Source organism: Hippichthys cyanospilos, chromosome 19 (assembly GCF_059441005.1).
Source record: "Hippichthys cyanospilos isolate Australia breed blue-spotted pipefish chromosome 19, RoL_Hcya_1.0, whole genome shotgun sequence".
NCBI classification, from domain to species: Eukaryota; Metazoa; Chordata; class Actinopteri; order Syngnathiformes; family Syngnathidae; genus Hippichthys; species Hippichthys cyanospilos.
Window position 1 is genome coordinate 2845971 of NC_142387.1, and position 24304 is coordinate 2870274.

General features: G+C 37.8%; 1 protein-coding gene across 1 annotated transcript; it reads right to left on the minus strand.

The window, feature by feature from the left end:
* Nucleotides 1-1024: 1024 nt before the first annotated feature.
* Nucleotides 1025-22363, minus strand: LOC148407633 (ferric reductase 1). Its single transcript, XM_088402464.1, has 15 exons — nucleotides 22165-22363; nucleotides 21721-21857; nucleotides 19709-19806; nucleotides 19449-19602; nucleotides 17773-17964; nucleotides 15100-15201; nucleotides 13959-14115; nucleotides 13141-13251; nucleotides 11186-11301; nucleotides 10236-10322; nucleotides 7267-7358; nucleotides 4150-4208; nucleotides 2914-3057; nucleotides 1241-1251; nucleotides 1025-1150 (listed from the first exon to the last, which is right to left on the minus strand). The coding sequence occupies exons 1-15, from the start codon at nucleotides 22361-22363 to the stop codon at nucleotides 1061-1063; spliced, it is 1749 nt and encodes a 582-aa protein (XP_088258590.1). The 3' UTR covers nucleotides 1025-1060.
* Between the last annotated feature and the right edge of the window lie 1941 nt (nucleotides 22364-24304).

Below are 24304 nucleotides of genomic sequence, written 5' to 3' on the forward strand. Positions count from 1 at the left end.
AAAAAAAAAAAAAAAAAATACAGGAGGTATGCGATAAGGAAAATCTGGCCAGCGCGGGCACTGTTCCAAGTGGCGTGGTTGCTGAAAAGACGTAATTTTGACCCGCTGAGCTGCGTCGAACCCCCCAAGCCATCAAACTCTGACGAGCTAGGTTGACAGATAAATAAACTAAATGCATGAAATGCTGCAATATTGTATATTAAATTAATTAAATAAATATGTCATTATTTCATTAATTAATTAAAAGTGTTATTAATTAAATAAATGTTTCATTAGTTCATTAAAAGTGTCATTCATTGACTAAATGTTTCATCAATTAATTAAATGTGGCATTGATTAAATAAAACATTTAATTAATGCCACATTTAATTTTATTTATTTATTTATTTAATGAATGACACTTTTAATTAATTAATGAAACATTTAATTATTTGATGTCACTTTTATTTACTTAATGAATAATACATTTACTGTTTGAATTGTGGCACTTTCGGTCCTCCATAGGAGTGTACCATGCATGTGGGAGGAGACCGGAATGCCCTGGGAAGACTCAGGCACTATGACTATACTATTAAAAGGACTTGTCCATAATAGGACTCCCGTTTTGCTTGCAAATGGCAAATGATGGAGTAAGGACATTTTTGTTGTTGATCTTGATTTTTTTTAGTGATACTCTTCGGAAGTGCAGTTAAATTGGCTATGTTGGAATGATGGACTGATAACTGATGCATGGGACTGAAAATACCGGACTCCTCAGCCGGACGCAGGTCACTGATAAGAGATATACCAGCACAATTTACTGAATACGCCCACCTCTGGTAAAAAGCCACAACTCAAACCAGATGGAATAATGGCTATTTTATTGTTACATAAAAGCAGACATTTTCAGTTTTTCTTTGTCTACAATGATTACAAAGTTGGTGCTAATGGTATATATTATGTTATCTAGTATGCTGTATGTGCAACACGTTCATGAGCTAGACTGAGCACATTTAAGCAATAACAACAACAGTATAACGTAGAGTACAACGAATTAAAGTTTTATCTTTAAATTTTCAATTTATGACATTCCAATTCCAAACAACAATGCTAACAGGAAGATTAGATTTCCAGTCAAGTACAAGGCCACCAGCAGGACATCAGCTTTTATCTATAGGTAACATCAAAGAATAAGACGAATTAGAAATGTCATCATTTTATGATTCAGGCCATTTTTGGTCTTACGGTATTTGATTCTTACCATTGAAGTATCTGAAAGACAAAGGGAAAAAAATGTCACAGAAGTGAAACAAACAAAATGTAAGGATGATAAAGGATTGTATAGGACTATAACAATCAGGACTATAACTCGAAGCTCCCTTGACAATCTTGTACAACAATACATACATAAAATCTACAATATACAATATACATGCAATCAGAGTTAGCGAGCTAGCAAGAAACTAGTACAGCATAAGCCTATTTTTGGCGAGAGTCCAAAGTGATTTATTTATTTATTTTTACAACAAAATGAAAGGTAAAAGCTAAAGCCGGTACCAATCATGCTGAAGCTGTGATAAATATCTCTGCTGCCTTCCTGCTAAATAGATTAACAATGACAAGCGCAGAGTCCACTAATATCTTTTTAATCCTCCTCATACTGCAATGCGTTTCGTTAATACTATTAAAGCTATGCATTAATAGATAACTTCATAGAGTAGCAGTTGTCCACATGCTGTTTTTGTGGAAAAACACATGTTCCTTACGAGCACAAAATCAAAATAGTGTTCCTGCATGCCAAACAGACAAACTGGCTCTAATCACACATGCCACAGGCACTCCTCCAACATCGACCATGAGTGGAGCCTGTAGTTGACCAAATATGATTACAGGAAAGCTGAGTTTGCACTCGAAATTACAATTTATTACACTACTGCTGTGTTCTGTCCTCACTGTATGTGTTCTAACTCATGTGTGGGGTGGACAATGCTTGCTGGAGGAACATTCAACAGCTTGGACAAGACTGGCCAGGCAATCAGTCATTCAGATCATCGGCTCCCGGCGCTACAACGACCAATGAGGGCAGGGGTGGATTACAGCTCCTGCCCTCATTCGTCAATGTCATAATGGGAGCCAATCACGTGTATTGCCTGAGTGCCCGTGAGATGATTGACTGTCTCATTTGCCAGTTTTATCCAAGCTGCTGTTGTACCTCAAATAATAGTCTCTGATTGAAGCTCACAAGCAGGTGAGAACGCGGAAGAAGTACCGTGAGAACGTAAGAGAGCATTGGGAAGATGTTACCTTGAGTGCTTTTGAGTTAAATTGGAATTTCAAATGTAAACTCTGCTTCCCAGTTATCATGTTTGGTGAGCTACGGGCTCCACTCTAGGCAGACATACATCCAAGAGCCGTTACTTCGAGGGCAACTCCTGGCCGTTCTTGTTTCTCGACTGTGGCCGAGGGATAGAAATGAGAAGAGATAACACTACAGTTTTTGTATATGGTTTAATAATCAAAGATTTAAATAAATGCGTGCACTACAGTAATCTTTGCTGCAAATATGTAAGTATAAATCATTTTCACATTTAAAAAATGCTGGTACCCACATACACATGCATGAAAATCCCTGGGGGAGTAGGGTGGGGTATCCTACTTCGCGGATTTCATTTTTCGCGAAGGGGACACATTAACCGCGAAAAACGAGGGGACACTGTAATTGCAAAAAAAAAAAAAAAAAGACTGATGTTTTTGTTATTCTGTCTGAACTATTGAAATATTGAAAAACTGAAATATTGTGATGATTCTTTGCGCATTTAAAGATTGATGCAGAGACAACATTTGATTGAATCAAATCGTGTTAAATAAAAAAAAAAAAAAATCCATTTTGGATCAAATCTTAGACTCCAAAACGCACAAGAAGAGAATGTTTACCTGATACATCAACCTTGCATTTTGACTTCATGTCCAACACGATGCAGAACAAAGCCTTCCAGGCAACCAGACCACCCATCACTTTCATCAGCCATTGCTCAACAGTGTTGTCCATAATCTTCAGGCCAGTGAATATAGCTGCAACTGTTTGTCAAAAAGGAAGAAATGGATAAAGGGAACACAATACCTTCTCATTTTAGTTTTACGTTTAGAGGGACTGAAATACAGTGGACTGTCAAGGCTCATCAAAAGATGCTAACTGGTATAAAATTGTCCTGAATTTGAAGTCTAAGGTCCAATATATTTGATATGGCTCTTAAGACTGTTGATAATATATATATATATATATATATATATATATATATATATATATATATATATATATATATATATATATATATATATTGAAGCATAAAAAACATATTTGTGTTTTGTCACAAATATAAACAAAACAACCTATTTGTATCTGGGGTAACGCTGGGGAGTGTCCGTGAAGGTAGCGGCTCTTTGGATCTCCTCCAGGGTTTGTTCAAGGCTGCACAGAGGTCGCTGCTAGGCCACTAGTAGCTAGGAGGCTTTGGAAACCTTTTTTAGAGGCATTTAAGTGTAGTAAATGTTGCATTGAACAACCCATTTTGAGACTTGATCCAATTCATTATCCAAAATCTGTCTAGATCAGGTGTGGGCAAACTTTTGGACTTGAGGCCTGCAAAGATCTATTATTTCACTAAAGGGCCAGACCGAGAGAAGATTGATGGAGTATTTTAATAATTCACCTCATACGAGAAGGCAGGATATCTGGAAAACTGTGTAAATTTCAATAAAAAATTAACAGAAGCATTATGTGTTATTTAAGTCCCATGTATTTGTATTGTATATTTATTGAAATGACTCATCCAATAACTGAAAATTAGATGAACAAAATACAGTCGTTGTTTTTTTTAATTGCCGACAGTTACTATTATAAAGCATTCATCGTTAACATGCTTCTCTTGATTGATAATTTAGTCAAGTTCAGTGGGTCAAATTAAAAAAATCTTAACAGGCTGTAACTGGCCCCCGGGCCTTAATTTGCCCATGGCTAGTCTACTGTAGATTAATTTTGAATAACACAAAATATTGTGGGAAAAGGGCTAATATTCTTTCATGTATCCCATGCCAGATGTTCCACTGTAAACAAAAATATGGCAATAAACTGTGATGTGTATCTTTAAAGTGTAAAAGAGCAGTACTTACTGGCCAAAACTTTTATTACAACTGCCATCAAAGCATGAAACCAGTTGAACAGAAACCTCCTGTCAAAGAAAAAAAAATCATGAAACATACTGTGAGTAATGCAAAATACTGAAATAAGTGATTTCACATTGCTCTTTGCAAGGCAAAATTTCATTTTGATAATCATCAAAACAGATTAAATATAAAAACTGTGAAACAACAGCTGAGACGGTCCCAAAAACCTTCACTTAGTTAGACGCTTGTCAGAGCTCAATAAAAAATTGTTGTGTTACAGCCCTTCTGGCTGGCAATGAGCTTTGGCTAAATCAAATAAATATTTACAAAAAATATATACTTGGGGTCTCAACTTCATTTCAAATTGTCATTGAAGTATTTAAAAATAATAGATTAGAAGAGGATGTGCATCGTTGCGTAGCAAAAAATAAGTATTCAGCATACCATTTTGTTGTACACTGACCACCTGATTTTGTTTGAACAAAAATCTTTCACTTTACGTACATGAGAACTCTCTGAGTAGCTAGAATAAGACGACATTGACAGATGAGCAAGTTCAAGAGAGAAATATTTCTTTGTGTTGAGGGTTGATTTTCATCTGGCAGGAGTTCACTTTCTTGACTGAAGAAGAGTCTTCTCTCACACACTCTTACAGAACACAAGACTGCTCTGTTAAGACTTGTGTCAATTCAAAGTTTCAAATATAAAGAAACCCAAAAAGACCATTTGTTTTTCAGACTCTCATGGATCTTGCCTAAAGACTTAATAATTCCAACATAGCTGCTATAGACTATATTAATCCGACCAACTAGTTAGCACGTTCCTATGCCACAGGATACGCCATGGACCCATGGAGCAAGTGGAGGATGTTTGTCAGTTGGACTTTGACTTATATAGCATTTTTCTACCTTCCGTACTCAAAGCTCTTTACACTCGCTAATCGTTTACCTACTGATGATGCAGCATCAGGAGCAACTGAGGGTTCAGTGTCTTGCTCAAGGACACTTCGACATGGTTGATGGTCGGGGAATCAAAGCCACAGCCTCTCAGCCGAGTGACGACCACTTTACCACAAAGCCATGCCGCCCACAAGGAACAACCATTCATGCAAACAATCACACTTAAGGACAATTTACTATGTCCAATACACTACCCATGCATGTTATTTTGATTATGGGAGGAAGCCGGTGTTCGCGGAGAGAACCCACGCAGGCTCGGGGCGAACATGCATACAGGAATGCTGGAACGAGGTGGATTTGAATTCGGGTCCCTGAACTGTGAGGCAGACATGCTCACTGTACCACCGAGCCTGTACAACTACGGACCGTTGATCTTGTCCATTCAGGATGTGGAAGATATATACATTATTGGACTTTTCATAACAGTGATCCTGCTTATTGGGGTTGGCAGATTTCTCATGTATCGTAAAGTTTGCCATAACAGTCATAGCCAGTTTGGAGAAGAGGCTGCCAGTCTTCTTTGAAGGTGTTGGGAGAACGATCAATGCTCTGACTTATGCTACGAATGATCTGAACCACAGACTGGAAGTGGTCCTTGAATATTCGAGCAAAACTATTGTCTTCGTCATTTTTTTTTTTTTTTTGCTAATTTGGCTAATTGAAGGTCATTCAGAGTCTCATGCTACGGACTCAAGGTCGATTTATCCATGTTCATCGTCCTGCTCACAAAATAACTGCTCCCCCCAAGGATAAGAAATTTGAGATACTACATTCTCTCTCTTACTTCTATCAGGTGGCCTTAAGACTGTTGGTAGGACTGGACTGGCATTTCAAGGACACTTATACAAACACACATCCACAGACACGTGCGCAATGTCACTGGTCCTGAACTCCTGCCCATGTGATGCGACCTCCTGGGGAAGTGTTAGAATCTGCCTGCTCACACTGGGCCTGCGTTATCTTGCTTCACCCCACCGCCACCCTCCCCCAGCCATCTATATGTTGTTTGAGATGTGTGGTATTGTCTTTTTCTTTTGCCCGCAAATGTGCGAGGATTTTTTTTCCAAGCTTTTGCTATGTGCCCTTATTGGGGCATAGTCAAAGAGTTGTTTTTTCTCTCCTCCTTTACCCTCGTGTTTTGTTCTTTTTTCTCTTCTAAAGGCTTGGAGCGCAACTCCTGTGCTGCTTACTGACTGGCCTTGTATACTGGTCCTGTATAATTGTTTAGTCTATGTCTGTCATTGTTTCTTGTAAGGCTCTAGCCAGTTATGTCAATTTTGTTGCCCTGTACTTGTGCAGTGTAACAATAATAAAGTGCATCTTGAATCTTTGAAGCCTCGAATCTCCATCGTCTTGAACATCATTTCACAAACGGGTTCCATCAATTGACAAATTGTCACGGTTGACATACTGTCAGACAAATGATGGGAAGGAACTCCCTTGTCAATAGCTTCATTGTCGTAAGATAATGCAACGTCACCCTAGCTGGCTATCAACTGTGTGTTATCTGTACGTTCATCTCAGTTTAATGTAACTATGTTCTGTTTATTGTTTCTTTCATTTACTGCTGACTGGATTCTGTTTACTTCAACTCGCAAACCAAAGTTTGACGGAAACGACCAAAGTCACACACAATTCTGCCTTGTCTGATTGGATAGCAGCAGGTCACAGAATACCACGATTCTCAAGTATAGTTTTACCCAGCTTTCGTGAAATTACCAATTAGAAGGTAATCAAAGGGTGGGCGTGATGAGGGGATTAACGTATAGGATGCACAATTTTTTTTTTCTAATTATTGGTAGTTTTAATTGTGCAACCTCAAAAGGACTAGTGATTGGGAAATGCACTAAATTGTCCTTATATGTGTTTGTGAGTATGAATTTGTTCATATTTGTGTGCCGTGATTGGCTGGCAACCTGTTCAGGGTGTACCCTGCCTACTGCCCGAAGACAGCTAGGTTAGGCTCCTGCACGCCCCGCCACCCATGTAAGAGTACAAGCGTTTACGATGATGGATGAATTTAATTCATCTCCCTAATATATAACCTTACTCACTGAGTAACGATTTTCTAAAGCCACCGTGACTCTAAGCAGAAAAAGTCGTGTTGAAAATGGACTTTAAAAAGCGTACAGATTTTAGGTGAGCAATATGCAGCTGTACTTACCAGGGATGTTGTGGTCCACAGCGCAGCAAAGCCAGTGTAAACTGGAGCAAACACAAAATCATAACCATGCATCCTAGGACAGGATGGGCCCCCTGCACACATCAAAAATTCATTTTTAAATGAATGCCTGAATTAATACCTGTGTTTTCCCTCAAGTAAGTGACTATTTCTCTGTTATGAATCTCACAATGTTTTCTCCACTGATGATTTAATTGTTGGGTGCACAACCTGTATAATAGGGTTATTTCGAAATTGAGATAATTTATTACAAGAAAGGGAAATCTGTGAGCAGATTTATTTATACATTGGTGTCTATATTTTTGTGGATCTATTTCATTTTTAATTGGGTGACTAATGTGACAAAGTCGTATTGGCAGAGGGATATCTGCTGTGACGAGGCAAAGGTATAAGTGTTAAGAAGACATGATGGTATGGTCACTTAAAAAAAAAGAGGCGGGTGAATAAAAGTTATTGTGGAGTAATTCTTTCTCCTTGTGCTGTATTTTCCCCACAACTTTCCCTTAAAATGATAACACTCACAGCCTCACAAAGAAAGACTGTTACTAGTATATCATAATATAAAGAGTTCATTTGGTTTAACACTATTAAACAGTAATTCCTCATTTATGAATGAAGTTAATGGGCATCAGAAATAAGTGAATTCTTTGGAGTGGGATTTGCCACCATACGGACATGGTTTGTACATAAATAAAGACTGGAATGTGTTTAATAAAACCTCGCTAACTTTCTTAACCTGAGTCGTAATCTCCTCACCGTAGTGTAGAGGCTGAGCAGGCATGTGTCTCTTTTTGGGCACAAACTTCTTTTACAACACTTAACATACAGTATGCCAGTGGTCCCCAACCCCCGGTCTGTGGATCAACTGGTACCGGGCCGCGTGGGCTGCACCCGGAATAATGTTTTGGAGATGATTTAGTTTTATGGTACTCGCACACCGAACGCGAATGAGGCAAAAAAGCAGAGCGTTTTGTCATGACCTGCCACGTCTCCCCCTTGTGGGGCTTTGTCTTATTGCAGGACAGGCCTGACCGAGTAAGGGGTGGAACCACCGGCTGTGCACCTGTTCTCAATTCCATCATCTATTTAGCGCAGCCGGAGCAGGGCGGCGGCGGATTATTCTCTGAACCTCCGTTGCGTCTCTTGCTTTTCGAGTTTTTCCCGAGTTTGTTCGAGTTTGTTCTTATCGTATTTGTCCGCCTTCTGGTTGTTTCCCTCAGTTGTTACTTTGCTTTGTGAGTATTTTCCGAGCTTTCTTTTGTCGTTACTTTTCCCCCCTCGAGCCCGTTTTTCGAGCGCCCTTTTTTGTTACTTGTTTTTGGCACAATATTCGACGTTGCCGTCCTGTTGGTTCTGCCCCTATCGTTTTTTTAAATTTAATTTATTCTCTATTCCCCGTCGTGTGTTACGTGCTCCTTTTGTTATTAAATTTCCTCCTCATTTGTTACTTTGTGTTCAGTCTCTGTGGGGTCCATACACGCCCGTTATCTCCGGTGTCGCAAAGCGTCACACGTTTTGTATTGTAGTCAATGGAGTTCGCGTGACTGGGCCCGAATGCACGTCGGGCGACAAGATGGACGTGAATGGAGTGACGCGATTGGCCGCGCGCTGTCACAAGAAGCGAAATTTCGCCTTTCGGGTGAAGTTATTATTTTTTTTTACTTTTTCGGCGTTTTGCGTCGCGACAGCCAATCAACTTCGGGAACATTCAACGGCTCACTCAGGGGGCAGGAATGAACCATGGCGGCCGCTTTGCGGTCACTGGGAGCGATCCAACATGGCCAGCTGAGCTTTCAATACAAAACAGAGCCAAGCAAGAGCACTCACCTAGCTTGTAGAAAGGCAGAAGTGAGAACTGGTATGTGCAGCGTTTGTTTCACTTAACAGCTGTTTAACTGTAGTTACTCTGCTAAGCATTGTCAGCACAATATTTAGCAGCCAGCACCCCCAATTTCTAGAAAAAAGGGTTCTGCTTGGTCCCTAATAATGTGACACTTATACATTATAAAAAATTTGGACTCAGTTATAACATTTGCAAAGATTTTGCCAATAATTTTATAAGTTACGGTCCAAAGTTATTAGGTTATTGGTCAAGGGTCACCAACGTGGTGCACCAGGTAGCCCCCAAAAATCACATGAGTAGCTGATAGGCCTGTAGATAGAACATTGGTGATTTTCTATGAATTTTACAAAGAATTATACATGTATTGCGTTTACATAATTACATAATTACATAATACACTTACTTTACATATTTACTACTGCTGTTTCTTATTGTAAAAAATGATTAAGATGATCGGTCTCTTCACATAAACTGGTAGCCCTTCGTATTACAACCAAAGAAGTAGCTCTTGGTTTCAAAAAGGTTGGTGACCCCTGTTATAGGTGGTTCAAGTTGTTACTGTTCAATTGTCATATTATAGACCAATCACATTTGAAAAAGAGTAAATGTATTAGATTATGGGCTATTATCACATTTTGGGATTTTAAGGGCAGTTATAAATAAGCAGTGTAGCTAATTTTGGCAGTTGTATAAGATGTTTTACATTCGATACGCCTACTAACTTTAAATACTGTTGTTGGATGTTTAATGTTGTAGACTAACAAAAACTTGAACACTGTGCAAAGTTTGAAACTGGATATGATAGCTTAGGCCTCTTTGGCACAAATAATTTAGATAAGTGAATTGAACTAAGCCGTTATCTTCCTGTGACCTTTCACTTGGTTTTACTTGGCTTTCCTTCTTTTTGACATCATTGGGACACATATTACCACTGTTTATTCCAATTAAGCCCATGGGGTCACACATTGCCACACGGGCACGTCAAAAACAAACATTGTGTTGGAAGTTTCTCCTCTGACCTGATAGAAGTGCCGAGAGAGTGTGTATTGCTAAAATTGTGGTATCTGTCATTCAGTATCATACAGTTGAAGAGTGCTGGCAAACTGACCCCAGACCAGGTCTTCGTGTATATAAATGGAAGAGAGAAGGCAATCACTGTGGCTGCAAGTGTAACTCCCATCAATGAAAAATGGACCTGTAAAGCAAAAAGTACAACTGCATATTATTGTATTGATCACTTACAGAGTGAATCATTGTTGCTGTTGTCTTTTTTTCATTTCAATATTTGCATACCTCACAAACTGTATCTCTCCAACTATTGAAATTTTTGTTTTGAAGACAATTAACCATGGATGCAAATATAACTAGGTGTTTTTATTTCCCATTTCCTTCAAAAAACGTTCTAAAAGTCCAAAGCCCATGTTTATTTGTTGGATTTTTAGCTTGCAAAGCATGACGGATGAAAACAAAAACAAAAAGGTGTTTTAATCCTTTTTTTCCAATTAGGACTGAGCTTTTTTTTTTTTTAATCGTAAATGGTATGTATAGCAATCCAAGTATCTGAAAATATTTCTACAAGCAGAAAAGCTACCTTGTCAATTATCCAACATTTTCAGAAAACTACCACATTTATGGAATGTCCAATGTTCCTTTTATTACACTTTCCCTTTTTGTTCTAGCATTAATGATAGTAATTTTACTAGCCAGAGTATGGGTTGCAATTACTTTGTGTTACCCTGAATATACAGTATCTCTTCTGTCATTTCATTTGAAATCACAGTTGGACTAATGGGCTATGTTTGACCCAGCATTAAAAGTGAACAAAGAAATATGGTGACCTTTTGCAGTCTGACATATATTAAAACATATTTTAATGCAACCTGACGTATTCAACTAGATTGCAAAAGAGTATTCAGTATTTTAACTCATTTGATGGAGTTCACGAAAAAAACAGTGCATATATCTATTTACGCTAATGAGCTAGTAATGGCCGAGGAAATTTTCACCATATTGTATTGAAAAAAAGACCACTTTTAATATTGTATCAACAGTCCCCACCAGAAACCAGATATCTTTGCCCCATAAATTACGTTCCTTGGCAACTTCTTTCAGATATCTGGCTACCATCATTCCTGAGGATCCTATGGTCATCCAGGCTAACACCATCAGCGCTCCTGAAAAGTAGTTGAATGATTATTCCAATGACTACAATCAAAATGCTGAAAAGTGGTCAGAATAAAAATAAATAAACTATTATAAATAGCAAACCCAGCTCAAAGATTGATTGTCTGACTCTAGGATAATCTTTGTCAATCTTTCCCTCTTCTTGTGCTTGAGTCCTGAAGGAAACCTCCACTACTCCTGAACGCTGCTTTAAGCCATGCCCCATTCCTCGGTCTCCCATAGGTTTCAAACTCCAGTCCTCGAGGGCCACAAACCTGCATATTTTCCATAAACCTGCATTTTTTCCATACTGCTCTCTTAAACACGCCTGATTCAAATGATTAGGATCATTTTCAAGCTCCTGCAGAGCTCGCTGATGAGCTAAGTATTTGATTCAGGTGAGTTAATGACAGAAGCATCAAAAACATGCAGGATTACAGCCCTCAAGGACTGGAGTTTGAGACCTATGGAACCAGCCTCCCCATTTGACCATTTGCCGTTTTCTATTACCGTAATCCCCCAAATATAAGACACACCTGTGTATAAGACACACCCTTAAATTTGGGGTCAAATTCTGGTATTTTCTATGTTACCGCATATGATAAACCAGCAGTTTGGCGACAATGTAAGAACAATAGAAAAACAGAATAAATCTATTTTTTTGTAAACTTTTAATACTTTTTGGGTTCATATCCGTAAGTTATATATGTTTTGCACGTTAAGTTGAGCATGTTTAAGATTTCCCACATTGTGAGCGGTCCATGAGTGACTCGCCAGTGTAATGTTGAATCCACTCGAAGCAGTTGTTTTTCCTTTTCCTCATTGCGCGGTTCTAGTTCATTTGACCATAAATACCGGAAGTTGAGCAGCATCCACGTTTCACCAAGTTTGCGATTGTGTGTACAGTAATCCCTCGTTTATCGCGGGGGTTACGTTCCAAATATAACGCGCAAAGTGAAATCCGTGTAGTCAGCTTTATTTTTTTCATTATTTTACAATGCAATACTAAACTATAGAATAAACCCAATAATCAAAACCTGTTTTAAAGCCCCAAATTTGTTTTAAACAATCATTTTAATATAGTAATACAAAGTTGCCTCTTCTATGCCTCTTCGTCCTGAACCCGCACATTGTTATGAGTAGCTCTCAAGCTCTTTCTTTTTTTGAGCTAGAAGATTTTATAAACGGATATGCCCGGACATCGAATTAAAGTGAAGCCTCTTATATCATAACAATACACTTGAAATGTCAATTTATTACAAGAGAAATCTAGGTAAAAGTCAAGATTTTTAAAGCTGTGCATTTCTCTTGCTCTCGGTAGAAACACAGACGTGTGCTTTTCCTCTCGGCACGCCTACGAGTCACGTGATCGGATCACAGCGACCAAGCTGTCAATCAATGTGCTTACTAGCACGTTTGTAACGTGTGAGCTGAGCTGAGCGCAGACAGGCACAGGAGAGACGAAAGCTAGCTTTTGGATCCTCTTGCCTTTTGTAATAAATTGACAAGTGAAAAACCAATACAGTACAGCGTCAATATTTTATTTCGAGAACACAGTAAAGCCCCTGAGCCAATCAGGATTCAGAGCACAATGCGCTGTAAAAAATATCCACGAGAGAAGTGTGTCTTATATTTGGGGAATTATGGTACTTCAGCAAGTACACCAATCTGTTATCACACCAGTCTGTGTCAGACTTGGGTGCTCTCTAAACACTCATCATGGTCATCTAGAGAAAAATATTATAGAAAACTGAAGAATTAAAATAATAGCCGGACAAAAAATTTTGAGCCAGTAAATTATTCACACACAGCAATCAGTGTTGGAGTACCCAGCAAAAATGTATTCTCACCATGTGCTTTGATGATTTGAGGCCATCCAAGCTTTCTGACCTGTAGCTGAGGTTTGGAAATATCTACCTTGCTCGCACTTATAAATGTATTTGTATGAAACTGGATTTGTCCTGTTGGAGGAGCGCAAACAGAAATATAAATATAAATCATCCACATAGCATAATTGCTACAAAGTCATATTTCATTGTTTTCACAAATGAAGAAATAGAAAATGAATTTGGATATTTAATTGATTATTAAAAAAAAAAAATTAGATGTGTGAATAACCCCCCCCCCAAAAAAAAAAAAACACTTTAAAGAATTGCTTGATGAATAAGAGACCTAGGTGGAAGATACTACAACTTTTGCTTATAAATGCAAACATAACCCAACCTAAGTTGATTTACTCGCCTAAATGTAGATGTGTAACTTGTCAATACTAACCACTTTTTTTATGTTTCACCTTAACCAGTTTTCCCTTCTGACTCCCAAAGGTACAAAGGTTGGGTTAAGCGTTGGCACTTAATAACGCATTTACATGGCGCTTTCTCTTTTGCCCTTGCACATTCAAAGTTCTCACAGTGCTAGCATGAATCACGAATTCACACTATGGTGGCTCTAAAACTATCTAAGTAGCTGCAACTAGACTGGGGCAGGCTAACGGAACAGTGGCTTTCAGTGTGCAATCACAGCTACTCCATTTTTTTCCATTTACTTTTTCCAAGCAATCTTTTCTGGGCCGTATTTGGCTGTCTTCTGTCCTAGATGGACTTTTCAACAGTAACACCTATCACCCAGTCACGAAAACCTTCCTTGAAGAACTAGAAAACATCCTTACCATCATTGCTGCTGGGTCCATAGGCAAACATTAGATAGTATGTTCTGTTAGGATCTGTGAAGCCAATGTTCCTTACAGTTGAAATAGGGTTGAACGAGGTGAAGGAGCAGCTGATCACTCCGTCGTGCATGGACACCTTTAAATCTGAAATATTACCCTGACAGAGAGATTTGTACCATCAAGTTCAATCATCAAATTCAGTTAACTGTTTGATGCATGCTGTTGAGCGTGGGAAATACTCTGGAATTTTTGTTTGATTATTAAAATGGGGATGTCAAAAAAAAAATAAAAAATCCACATTTGAAAAGCTGCTATTTAGTAAAAAAAAAAAACATGCCCGTTTGGCATTTAAATGATGTTAAGTGTTGGTGTTTAGATTATTCAAAACTTATCCCTTCTACTGCAATAAAAATTCATTGATTCCTTGAAATGAATATCGGCTTTAAATATCAGTTATTGGCCTCTTTGACTACCGATAACCGTATCAGTATTGGCCTTGAAAAAAAGCTTATCGGTCGATCTTGAAAAGTAAGCCACTGCATCTTTGTTTTTACAAAAGACGTGTTTACGTCTCCTGCACAAACATAAGGGTGAAGGTGGAAGATAGAGGAGAAAAAAAAGACAAGGATCATTTTGGACTACAACAAATCTAAGGGAGAGGTCAACTGTCTACATCAGGTAAACACAGCCTTTTTTGTTGTCGACCCTTTCGATCAAAGTTGTATTGTCATCTGATTTTATTATTTATTTATTTTTTGTAGGCTTGTGCTAAATACAGATGTGGTCAATATGTCATGTTTATATATCACATGTTGGATGTTTCAAATGATAGTGCCTTCATCCTCCTCACAGACATCAACCCGGGGTGGAATAAGAAGAAACTATTCAAAAGACAGCTTTTTTTAGAGGAGGTAGGGAATGGCCTAACCTCAACGAAGAATTAGCTAAATGTGTGCCCCCAAAAGGAGGTAGTTGTAGAAAATAAATTGATTTTGAAAAAAAAAAAAGTAAAATATTTACTGGGGAATATACTGTATGCAGAGAGTTTATGCTTCTCCCTTCTTCTGATCGCTCATCTTATAACCAAAAGTCTGATTATATACAGTAAATTTTGTAATAACCTGTGTGATATTTTTCATACCAGAGGAAGAGTTTGTGGAATCATCCGTCCAACTGAAAAGGCGTGCTGCAACTCCACCAGGCCATTACTTGCTTTGCCACACACGTAAATGTCATCATTTCCCTTATAAAAACAAAAACAAAGCAGTACTGAAAACAGCTTACTGCCTCACTAATGTACCATGAATTCATTATGTCAGATAGGACTGATTGATGAATAGAAGCATGATAAAACCAACACTCTACTATTGATGGAATAAACAAGTTTCATTTTATTTAAAAGAAAAAAAGAACAATGTGTGCTAGTTTAAATTTACAGTACCTCAAAGCATCATGAAATTTTAATGAAATCTGGGAGAAAAGTAGTTTAGTTTAATACCTTAAAGATTACCGGTAAATGGAAATTAATTTTACTTATTGTTGCTAAGGCTAGCACACGTCAGCGCAATACAGACAATCATTTTTTTTTACATACATACAGTAGGAAGGTGAAGTCCTTAAATGAGATAGAGATAAAGAGCCACCATGGAAAGTCAACTCAATTCCCCTCTATCATATTACTCTTGCAATCTCAGTTTTTTCTTAATTTCTTCATTGAGTCACAAACGCATTTGTCTAAATAACAAACATATTAATCATAATAATTATTAGTATTTTTCCTCTATCATTATCCATTTATCCATTGAATTTGCTTGGCCACTTATCTTGACTATAAGTCACATGTGTGCCGGAGCCTATCCTAGCTGTCTGGGTAGTGGGCTGGTTACACCCTAAATTGGTTGCAAGCCAATCACAGCACACACATAGCCTGACAAACATTCATGTTCTGAAACGCACCTAAGGGCAAATTGGAGTATTCAATAAACTACTGTGCATGTTTTGGGGAATGGGGGCGGAAACCGGAATACCCGGAGAAAACCCAGGCACAGGAAGAACAAGCAAACCACACCAAAAGGTCAGAGCCGCCCCAGATATTCTTATTATTATTGTTATTATTTTTATTTTACTAGCTGTGGAGTGCACCATACTGTACATAGGGCTTGACAGTATTTCTTTCTTTTTTTTTTTTTAATGTGTGACTTAGTTTGTCAGTTGTAACAGAGCATTTTTGATCTGTGACCCAAATAAAAAATTTATGCACAGTTCACCATGCATGTAGTGTGTGGAGAGATTGGTCAAATAACAGAGGTGCATGTTCATGTGAAGGCAGCATTTTTAATCTGGGACTGGATATATGCTGATCTACGTGGGCCATTTTAAAAATCTATCCATCCACTTTCTATACCTACTTATCCTCACAAGGGTTGCAGGCTTGCTTAGCCTAGCACAGCTGACTTCCGGCAGTGGGCGGGGAACACCCTGAACTGGTTGCCAGCCAATTGCAGGGCACACAGAGACAAACAATCATTCATGCATCCAATCACACCTAAGTACAATACACCTGCCATACATGTTTTTGGAGTGTGGGAGGACGCCGGAGAAAAGCCATGCGGGTTTGGGGAGACCATGCAAACTTCACACAAGAAGGCCGGAGCTAGCTGGATTTGAATTTGGATCCCTTAACTGTGCGGCGGATGTGCTAACCACTGCTTCACCGAGCCGCCAGCTCTCTATTCAAATCTGTGCAAATCCACTCACCTGTGTTTCCCCAGAAGTGGAGGTACAAAGCATGCTATGTGCATGAAGTACGGTAAGTTATTGGAAATATGTTAATCATGAAAACCTCCGTGCCTTAGACAGTAATTTCATTTTGCATGCATGCCACCCATTAATTTTCTCACCCCTCTAATTTTATCCAATTTATAAAGAAGATGAAATCTCCCCCTGAATGTCTTCTGGAAACAGTTATCTGTTAAAAGCCTTTTAAAAATTATCACAGTCACGTTATCGAAGGCAGGTGCTAAACCTGGAGTAGAGAAAAACATAAGTACTGAAGGAAATTCATATTTTTCAAATTCAATTTATCAATAAAATAGTATGTACATGGAACTGTATTATTCTAATAAAGATTGAGACGATGTAATGTCAGTATAAAGCAGATATGGTCCTGGCCCAGGGGAAGTGGGGACAAGTCGGCACCTCCAAAAGGAACAGATGGCATCCCCCGACCACACCAGGAACAAAAGGCTAGGTGTGGCCTTCAAGAGAAGATATCAGTCAGGGTTTTATGGTGCTCAGACTTCCTCCCGCTTCAAAGAATGGCCGGCAGAACAAAGACTTTTGAAGACACCATCCCCACGCAAACAGACCCCCACGCACGCACGCACGCACACACACACACACACCGACAGGCACGCACGCACGTGCACGCACACACACACACCGACAGGCACGCACGTGCACGCACACACACACACACCGACAGGCACGCACGCACGTGCACGCACACACACACACACACCGACGGGCACGCACGCACGGGCACGCACATACACACACACTTGCAATCCACAGTGGGACTAGATGACCCGGAAGGGTATAAGAACTGAATGTTGAATGTGAAACGTTGCCATTTTCTGCTCCGACCCGCGGCAGGACTGGCCCGAGGCCTCGTGTACTTTCCCACTCTGTCTGGATTAAATCAATTGTTTCACTATGTTGTGGTATGGGCGATCTTTCAACAAAAACGAACACGCTAGGAACTAGTTTAAGGCAAGTAGCTTTTTCTAGATTCCTTCAGTACGCACAACACTACCATTGTCTGATCATCTGAAAATCCAAAAGAGATGTATCCATCGGAGGTCCCTGTCATCTCATATCGGATGGCCGTGTCACTCATTGACAACATGACAGCGGACATGAAGTAACAGTTGGTCTTGACTTCAGGGGCACAATTCGATGGATGACTGAAACACACCTTTGAGACGCCACAATCCTCACTGGAAATCTGCGGGAGCAAAAACATGTATGCTAAAATTTAAAATGATCACACTTTATGATTGGGTTTAATACTTCAACAGGAATTCAAGCCACAAATCCACTTAACAGGCTAGCAATCTGGCAATCATAGCTTTTGTGATTCATCAAACTATAAAAGCAGTACTTTACATTTACTGTCTCCGTCAGAATAAGGATGGTCTATCCAGCGGTTCAAAAGCCAAATGTTAACAAACATTCTGTCATTCCTTCTGGCAATCATCGCTTCCACTTCCCGTGGAAAAAAAACCTTGCCCAAAAAATAATTCTTAGGTGTGCGGCGAAAGCACTTAACAGCACAATAAGTGGACTCCAGATCACACTGGAAGAGTACATTTAAACAAAAAAGATTTCATAAAGAACGTCTCTGTAGCACGTGGCGCAAAAAGTGAAAAACAAAATATCAGCAGAAATACGATTGAAAATAGCACTGCCACAAAGTAACAATCAAGAGCACCAATGGATAAGCAATGGATAATGTACACAATAAAAAAAAAATTAAAAAACTACACCACTGGCGGAGCAGCAGAAGGATGTGATCGGAAACTGAAAAAATACAGAGTAGCGACAGAACACACTTAAGCAGAATTAACTCGTTCAAAGTAGCAAAGAAAAGCCGCAGCATAATTAAAAGAACTTTGGAAAAATACTAGGAATCAACATGGAGCTCGGAAACGAGGACGATAGCAGAACTGCAAGCAATCATCAACACCATCGTAATGTTTCGGCTGTGAGTCCATGGGTAACAGATAGAAGACAGGTGCGCAGCTGCTGACTCCACTGGCGCTAGACAGCAATACACAATCCAATCAACGGGGCAGCATGATAATGTTTCACAAAGCTTTCAACCTTTGAAGTTCCTCTCGACATCCATCCATTTTTTAACAACTTGAAAAAACATTTACTGAAACAATCAAATAATATGAAATTCACACTTGACCACGTCATCTGTCACATATACTTCAAATAAAAAGCAAGTTTTTGCTGAGTTTCATTTATATGGTTTTTAAAAACTTGTATCATGCATTTCTTTGCATTTGCATCTGAAGCCAATCAGAGTGAGCTTGTCAGTTTGAAATTTTGCCCATTGGTGACTTGAATGCTGTCAACTCTTTGCCCACGGAAAGGCATCCTGGAATGCTTTGTGTGGATGGATGGTTGTTTACAATATGTGTTTTAAAATAATGTTTTGTTGCATTTTTACTCCACAGTATTTACCACGTTATTGTTTTTTTTTTTAGTCTAACTAAGTCTTTTTCTTTAAGCAGGTTACCTAAGCCTTTTTAAAATTAAAATAAACAATAACCATGAATTACATCTGCTCTGAAAACAAATTAAAGAAAAAGTAATAATAAAAAAAACTAATTCATGAAAGTTCTAAAATTATAATAATCCTGGTGCAGAGATGATAAATTTTTCATTTGATTTATTACACTTGCAAATACAACTACTTACCCATGATGTAAATTGATTTGTTGAGGTTGGTGTTGTTTCTTCTTGTTTTTTTGTTTTGGCAGTGTGGACAATATCAAAATTCTCATTTGTGAAGTTCAATATTGGGCTTAAAATGTCCACCCAGAATGTCTTGTAATTCTCCACAAAAGAAGCACTGCAGGGACACAAAAATTCTGTTATCAAAGTACTGGAACAGAATACGGATATGAGTCGGCTTGCTGATTGCAAGCAAAGAAAAGCATAGACTTGATCATACTTACTGGAACTGAAAAGTTTTAGCAAAACCAGAATCTTTGGCTCTCCATATCACCTGAAGGGAGCTCTTGGGTAAATCTGATCGGTGGGACACAGCTGAGTTCTGATGAAAAGACAGGATACGCAATTGCAAGTGCATTCCAAATACTTGTGTGAATACATATCAAAATGTAGGGGTGGGAGCTTGAGTCAATTCTGTCGCTCACTCATTTGTCATTTGTCAATTTTCTGAAATTATTATTTCATCAAACAAATGTTTCAATTAATTAACTATTATGACTAACACTTAAATACAAACATTAAACTACAAATGGCCCAACTTTATATTATGACCATACAAAAAACAGAATAGAATCAATATTATAATTATTTAATTCAACCAATGAACTCTGCGCAATTATGCCTACTTTTACATATATGTATTGTTTTGACATATCCTATAGTGATTAATGAGTAAAAGCATAGTTTTGTATCAATTACAAGGCCAATGAATTGTATTTCATTTACGGTTTCTATTTCAGTTGAGTCCACTGTGATTTTGAATTGGTGTTTAATTAGTCTGGTGCCAAAAATTAAAAAATGTATTTTATTTAAATTCAAAGCTTGTAAAGAAATTAATCAGAAGCTGCTCGAGATTTTTTTCCAGAGCAATATGACTTGTGTCCTCAGCAAATAAAGCTGAAAAAAAACAGATATTATTGATGTGCATTACAAATGTTTAGAAGCAAGCACAGACCCTTGAGGTTCCCCTACGAGTTATGATTTTGAGTTATGATTTTACATTGTTAAACTGTACAAATCTATGATTTTTTGCAACTTTGTATTTATTCAAATTCAGAAACTCTTTTTCCATCTAAATTTGTTTTCATTAATACATTATGATCTATAGTATCGAAAAATCTTTTTCGATCAATGAAAATCTCAAGATTATTTTTTTAACCTATTTTAGTAGCAATTTCCTCCACATTATCCACATTTTTAAATGATATTTATCATATGTGATGTTTTGATAAAACCAGGTGTACCTTGGGAATATTACCGTAGTTATGAGTTACTGATAAATATGCAAATGTTGGACAGAAATGTCCATTCTTGGATTTATGCAAAAAAAAAAAAAAAACTCCTTAAGGTCTCACAATTTAGTTCCCAGCCGTCAAAAATGTGTTTGTAATCCCAAGTTTATGAAGCGATTATTAGATGATGCGCACCATAACATGGGTTTGCCTTTTTTTGAGGGGGTCTTGACTTGCTACTTGTTTATACTGGACATGTCGCTTTTGTCTTGTATGGGGGTTAGTGTATCAGTTCATTATAAAATCAGTAGACCCTATTTGTGTTTCATTTCATGTAATGTGATTTTGTTTGCATTTAATTTTCTGTTTTTTAGTGTTTGTGATTTTCAGTGTTGCTGTTACTTTATATTGCAATGCGTTTTGTTTTTTGCTTGCAAAACCTTATTTTAGATTTTAGTTTGTGGCGTTTTTTTTTAGTTATGGGATGAATTTTCTTTTGTTTTTTTTGTGATTGTTAATTTAGTGCTGTGTTTTGTCTTTTGGTATTATGTTCTTGCTTTTTTTCCCACTTGTCTTGTCTAGTTCTTTGTTTTTGTGATTTTTACTTCTAGGCAATGGTAAGAACCTTAAGAACCAGTCTATTTCCTGTATGCTATGCCTCCACTGAAGTCACTTCATGGGCAGCCCAAATCATGGTTGGCATTAGGAGACTGACTAAGTACAGGTTTTTGCAAGAAATAGTCTTGATAAAGTATGTAAAATTTCCTTGCAAAACAACCAGATGGCTCACATAACTTCATGGTATGGCAATTCACCCCCTGAAGTTTTAGGAAAATTTAAATGCAACATTTTAATTTCAATGTTTCACCATACAAATGGGTTGATGTCCCCAAATATATTACCTTTATGTCTATACAACTTAATTCTAACTTCATAGATATAGAATGACATTTTGTTTTGCTGTACATTTTTCTTCCCCAGTTTAATAATGCTACAAAACTCACAATTTTCTGGCTGCAGTTCAAGAGCTGAGCACCTCCTGTTTTCAGAGTGAAAGAACCAAAAGGAGACATTTCCCCCGATACTCTTGCCTGTAATAGGAATCCGACGAATGGTTTAGAACCAGTGGCCTCAAGTTTAACTAAGAAAGAAAATGACATGCTTTCACACTAGATATCAAATGATAGTGGTGTTATAACAAAAATGAACATCATCAGCAACTCTAGTAGCAGCAGAAATTAATAAATAATGGACAATAAGTTGTAATTAGGCGATCTTAAAATATATTACAACATTGAAATCAATACAGTGTGTAGCTCTAAAATTAATGAACTAGAACATATATATATATATATATATATATATATATATATATATATATATATATATATATATATATATATATATATATATATATATATAAAACAACATTTACCTATATAACTCACCTGTGACATCCTCTCTGCAGATGTAGTTTCTACAGTCTGTAGTGATTGTAAAAGGTGCCGTGTCACCTTGTTCATGTAGTCCAGAGTGGTGGGGGAGCAGGTTCTCACAGCTGTCTGCCACTTGACCAGAACTGTAGCTCCAAACCACAGGACTAAAACACCCAAGGAGAAACACAGCATAATCCCTTGTGAAATACATTTTCTGCAAAAACAGAGCTTGTGTAAAGAAAGTAATGCAAGTAACTCAGGTGTGATTTTGTAAACAATGAAGGAGAAGAGGAAATAAGGGGGAGGGATTTAAACAATTCTGAAAGGAGACCACATAATAACAGTACACACCCTACCTAGGGCAGCAAACATGAGTTCATTCTTGTTTGAAACTTAAAATGTTTTGTTTTATTCTCACTTGCAACAACAAAATTGAATCAGCATTTAAAGAATGACAAACAGTAAATGTCAGAAATTCTACTGTCATTGGCTGTCTAATCAAATAGAAAAGACAATTATATTGTATAGTTCTGTTTATTAAGTGTGCTACGTCTGTGAAAAGTAGATAATGAGGCACATTTTCCTGCAAAAGAAATTTTCCTGAAATTCAATATGCACATGTAATTTGAAGATCTGGGCAAAATTTGGTGCTGCCATTACTGGGGCAGGACACAGAATAGCCTTACTTGCATCAGAAGCCTCTTTCTATTGGATCAGCCAGATGAACTCCCCCTTTGCTTTTAACAGATTGATCAGAAGGAATCCTATATCTGAAAAGTTCTTACAAAAAGGACAACAGATCCCTGCCATACTCGGGAAGCACTTAAAGTTCTTTGTTTGAAGTTGGCTGCAGGAATTGCTTCACAGCCTGAATCTTCAGTTGTAATCCATGACCAAAACCCTGATCCACAATCTTGCCAAGCTGCTATAAGTGACTGTGGCTTGCCAAATACACATTTAGCTAGGTTAACAGTTAACAGCAACAAATCGGAGAACTCACGGTTCGAAAAGGATGAATCAAACATAAAAAAAGGTAAATAGAACATTTTCACTTGTTTTATGAAACAATTTTGACCATTCAAGACTAAATACAGCCTTATGTTGCATTTAAACTTGTTTTCCTAAAATCTCACAGAAATATTTGAAATTTTAGGTTGATTTTTTTTTTTTTTAATTGGGGGAAAAAGTGTTTTACGAGACAAAGTTCTGTTTATTTTTTTCATTTGCTGTAAAGTGTGACGAATAAAAAAGTGCACTTCAAGGCACATTCACTTTAACCGTGGAGAGTGAGTTACAAACTAACTTCTGCCCACATCTTTGAAAAAGAAATAAATAAAGCCAAGCAAAAGGCAAGGTGATGTTGCCAGCCAGCCACTCGTTGTTCGCAGCCTATAGCAGCTGGCTGCAAATGCCACAGACTTGAATGCCGCATACGTCTGCGTGTGTGTTTTTGCCATATCATATCAACAACTAGCTGTTATTTAGTTGTTTCACAGTGTCCTAAATAAGTCATTCAATAAAAACCAGAATTAGACAAGGCAAAATGTTGAGAAGACAAGTCAAACTTGCTGCTAGCTGTCGTGCCAAACACCACGTGGTCTGACATCAAAATGAAAGCCTTCTAAGGCTCTTGCAGTGGTGTTTGTAATATTATGGTAAGCTTTATTATGAAGTTAGCATTTGCATAGACGGCATGTTAGAATGTGTCTCCGTAGCTTTCTTGACACATAAATGAGGATGCTCACATCAAATAACATCTTATTACGAGCCAGAAAATATGTATCGTTACTTTATTGTTTTAAGTGGTTCAACAATACCAATGTCTAACACATACTGCACCTTTGAATCTATAATTGCAGTTTTATCATGTCATCTTCATTCAAATTTGTTGGCATCAGGGTGTCCAAAAACATGTTTATTTTTTATTTTTTGAATGCCCTGAAAGTCATCACCTTTTGCAGCAAGAAGATGCAAAGTGAGAGATTTTCAAACGACCCTTCAAAATGTCATCATAATGTCACATTATGACGTGACTGAAAACGAGGCAATAGCACAAGAAAATCAATCATAAAATGCTCAAAGGGTGCGATGGTATGGGGAGTAGAGTTGATAGTAAATTGGCAAGGATGGTACATTTTAACACTTTACTGCA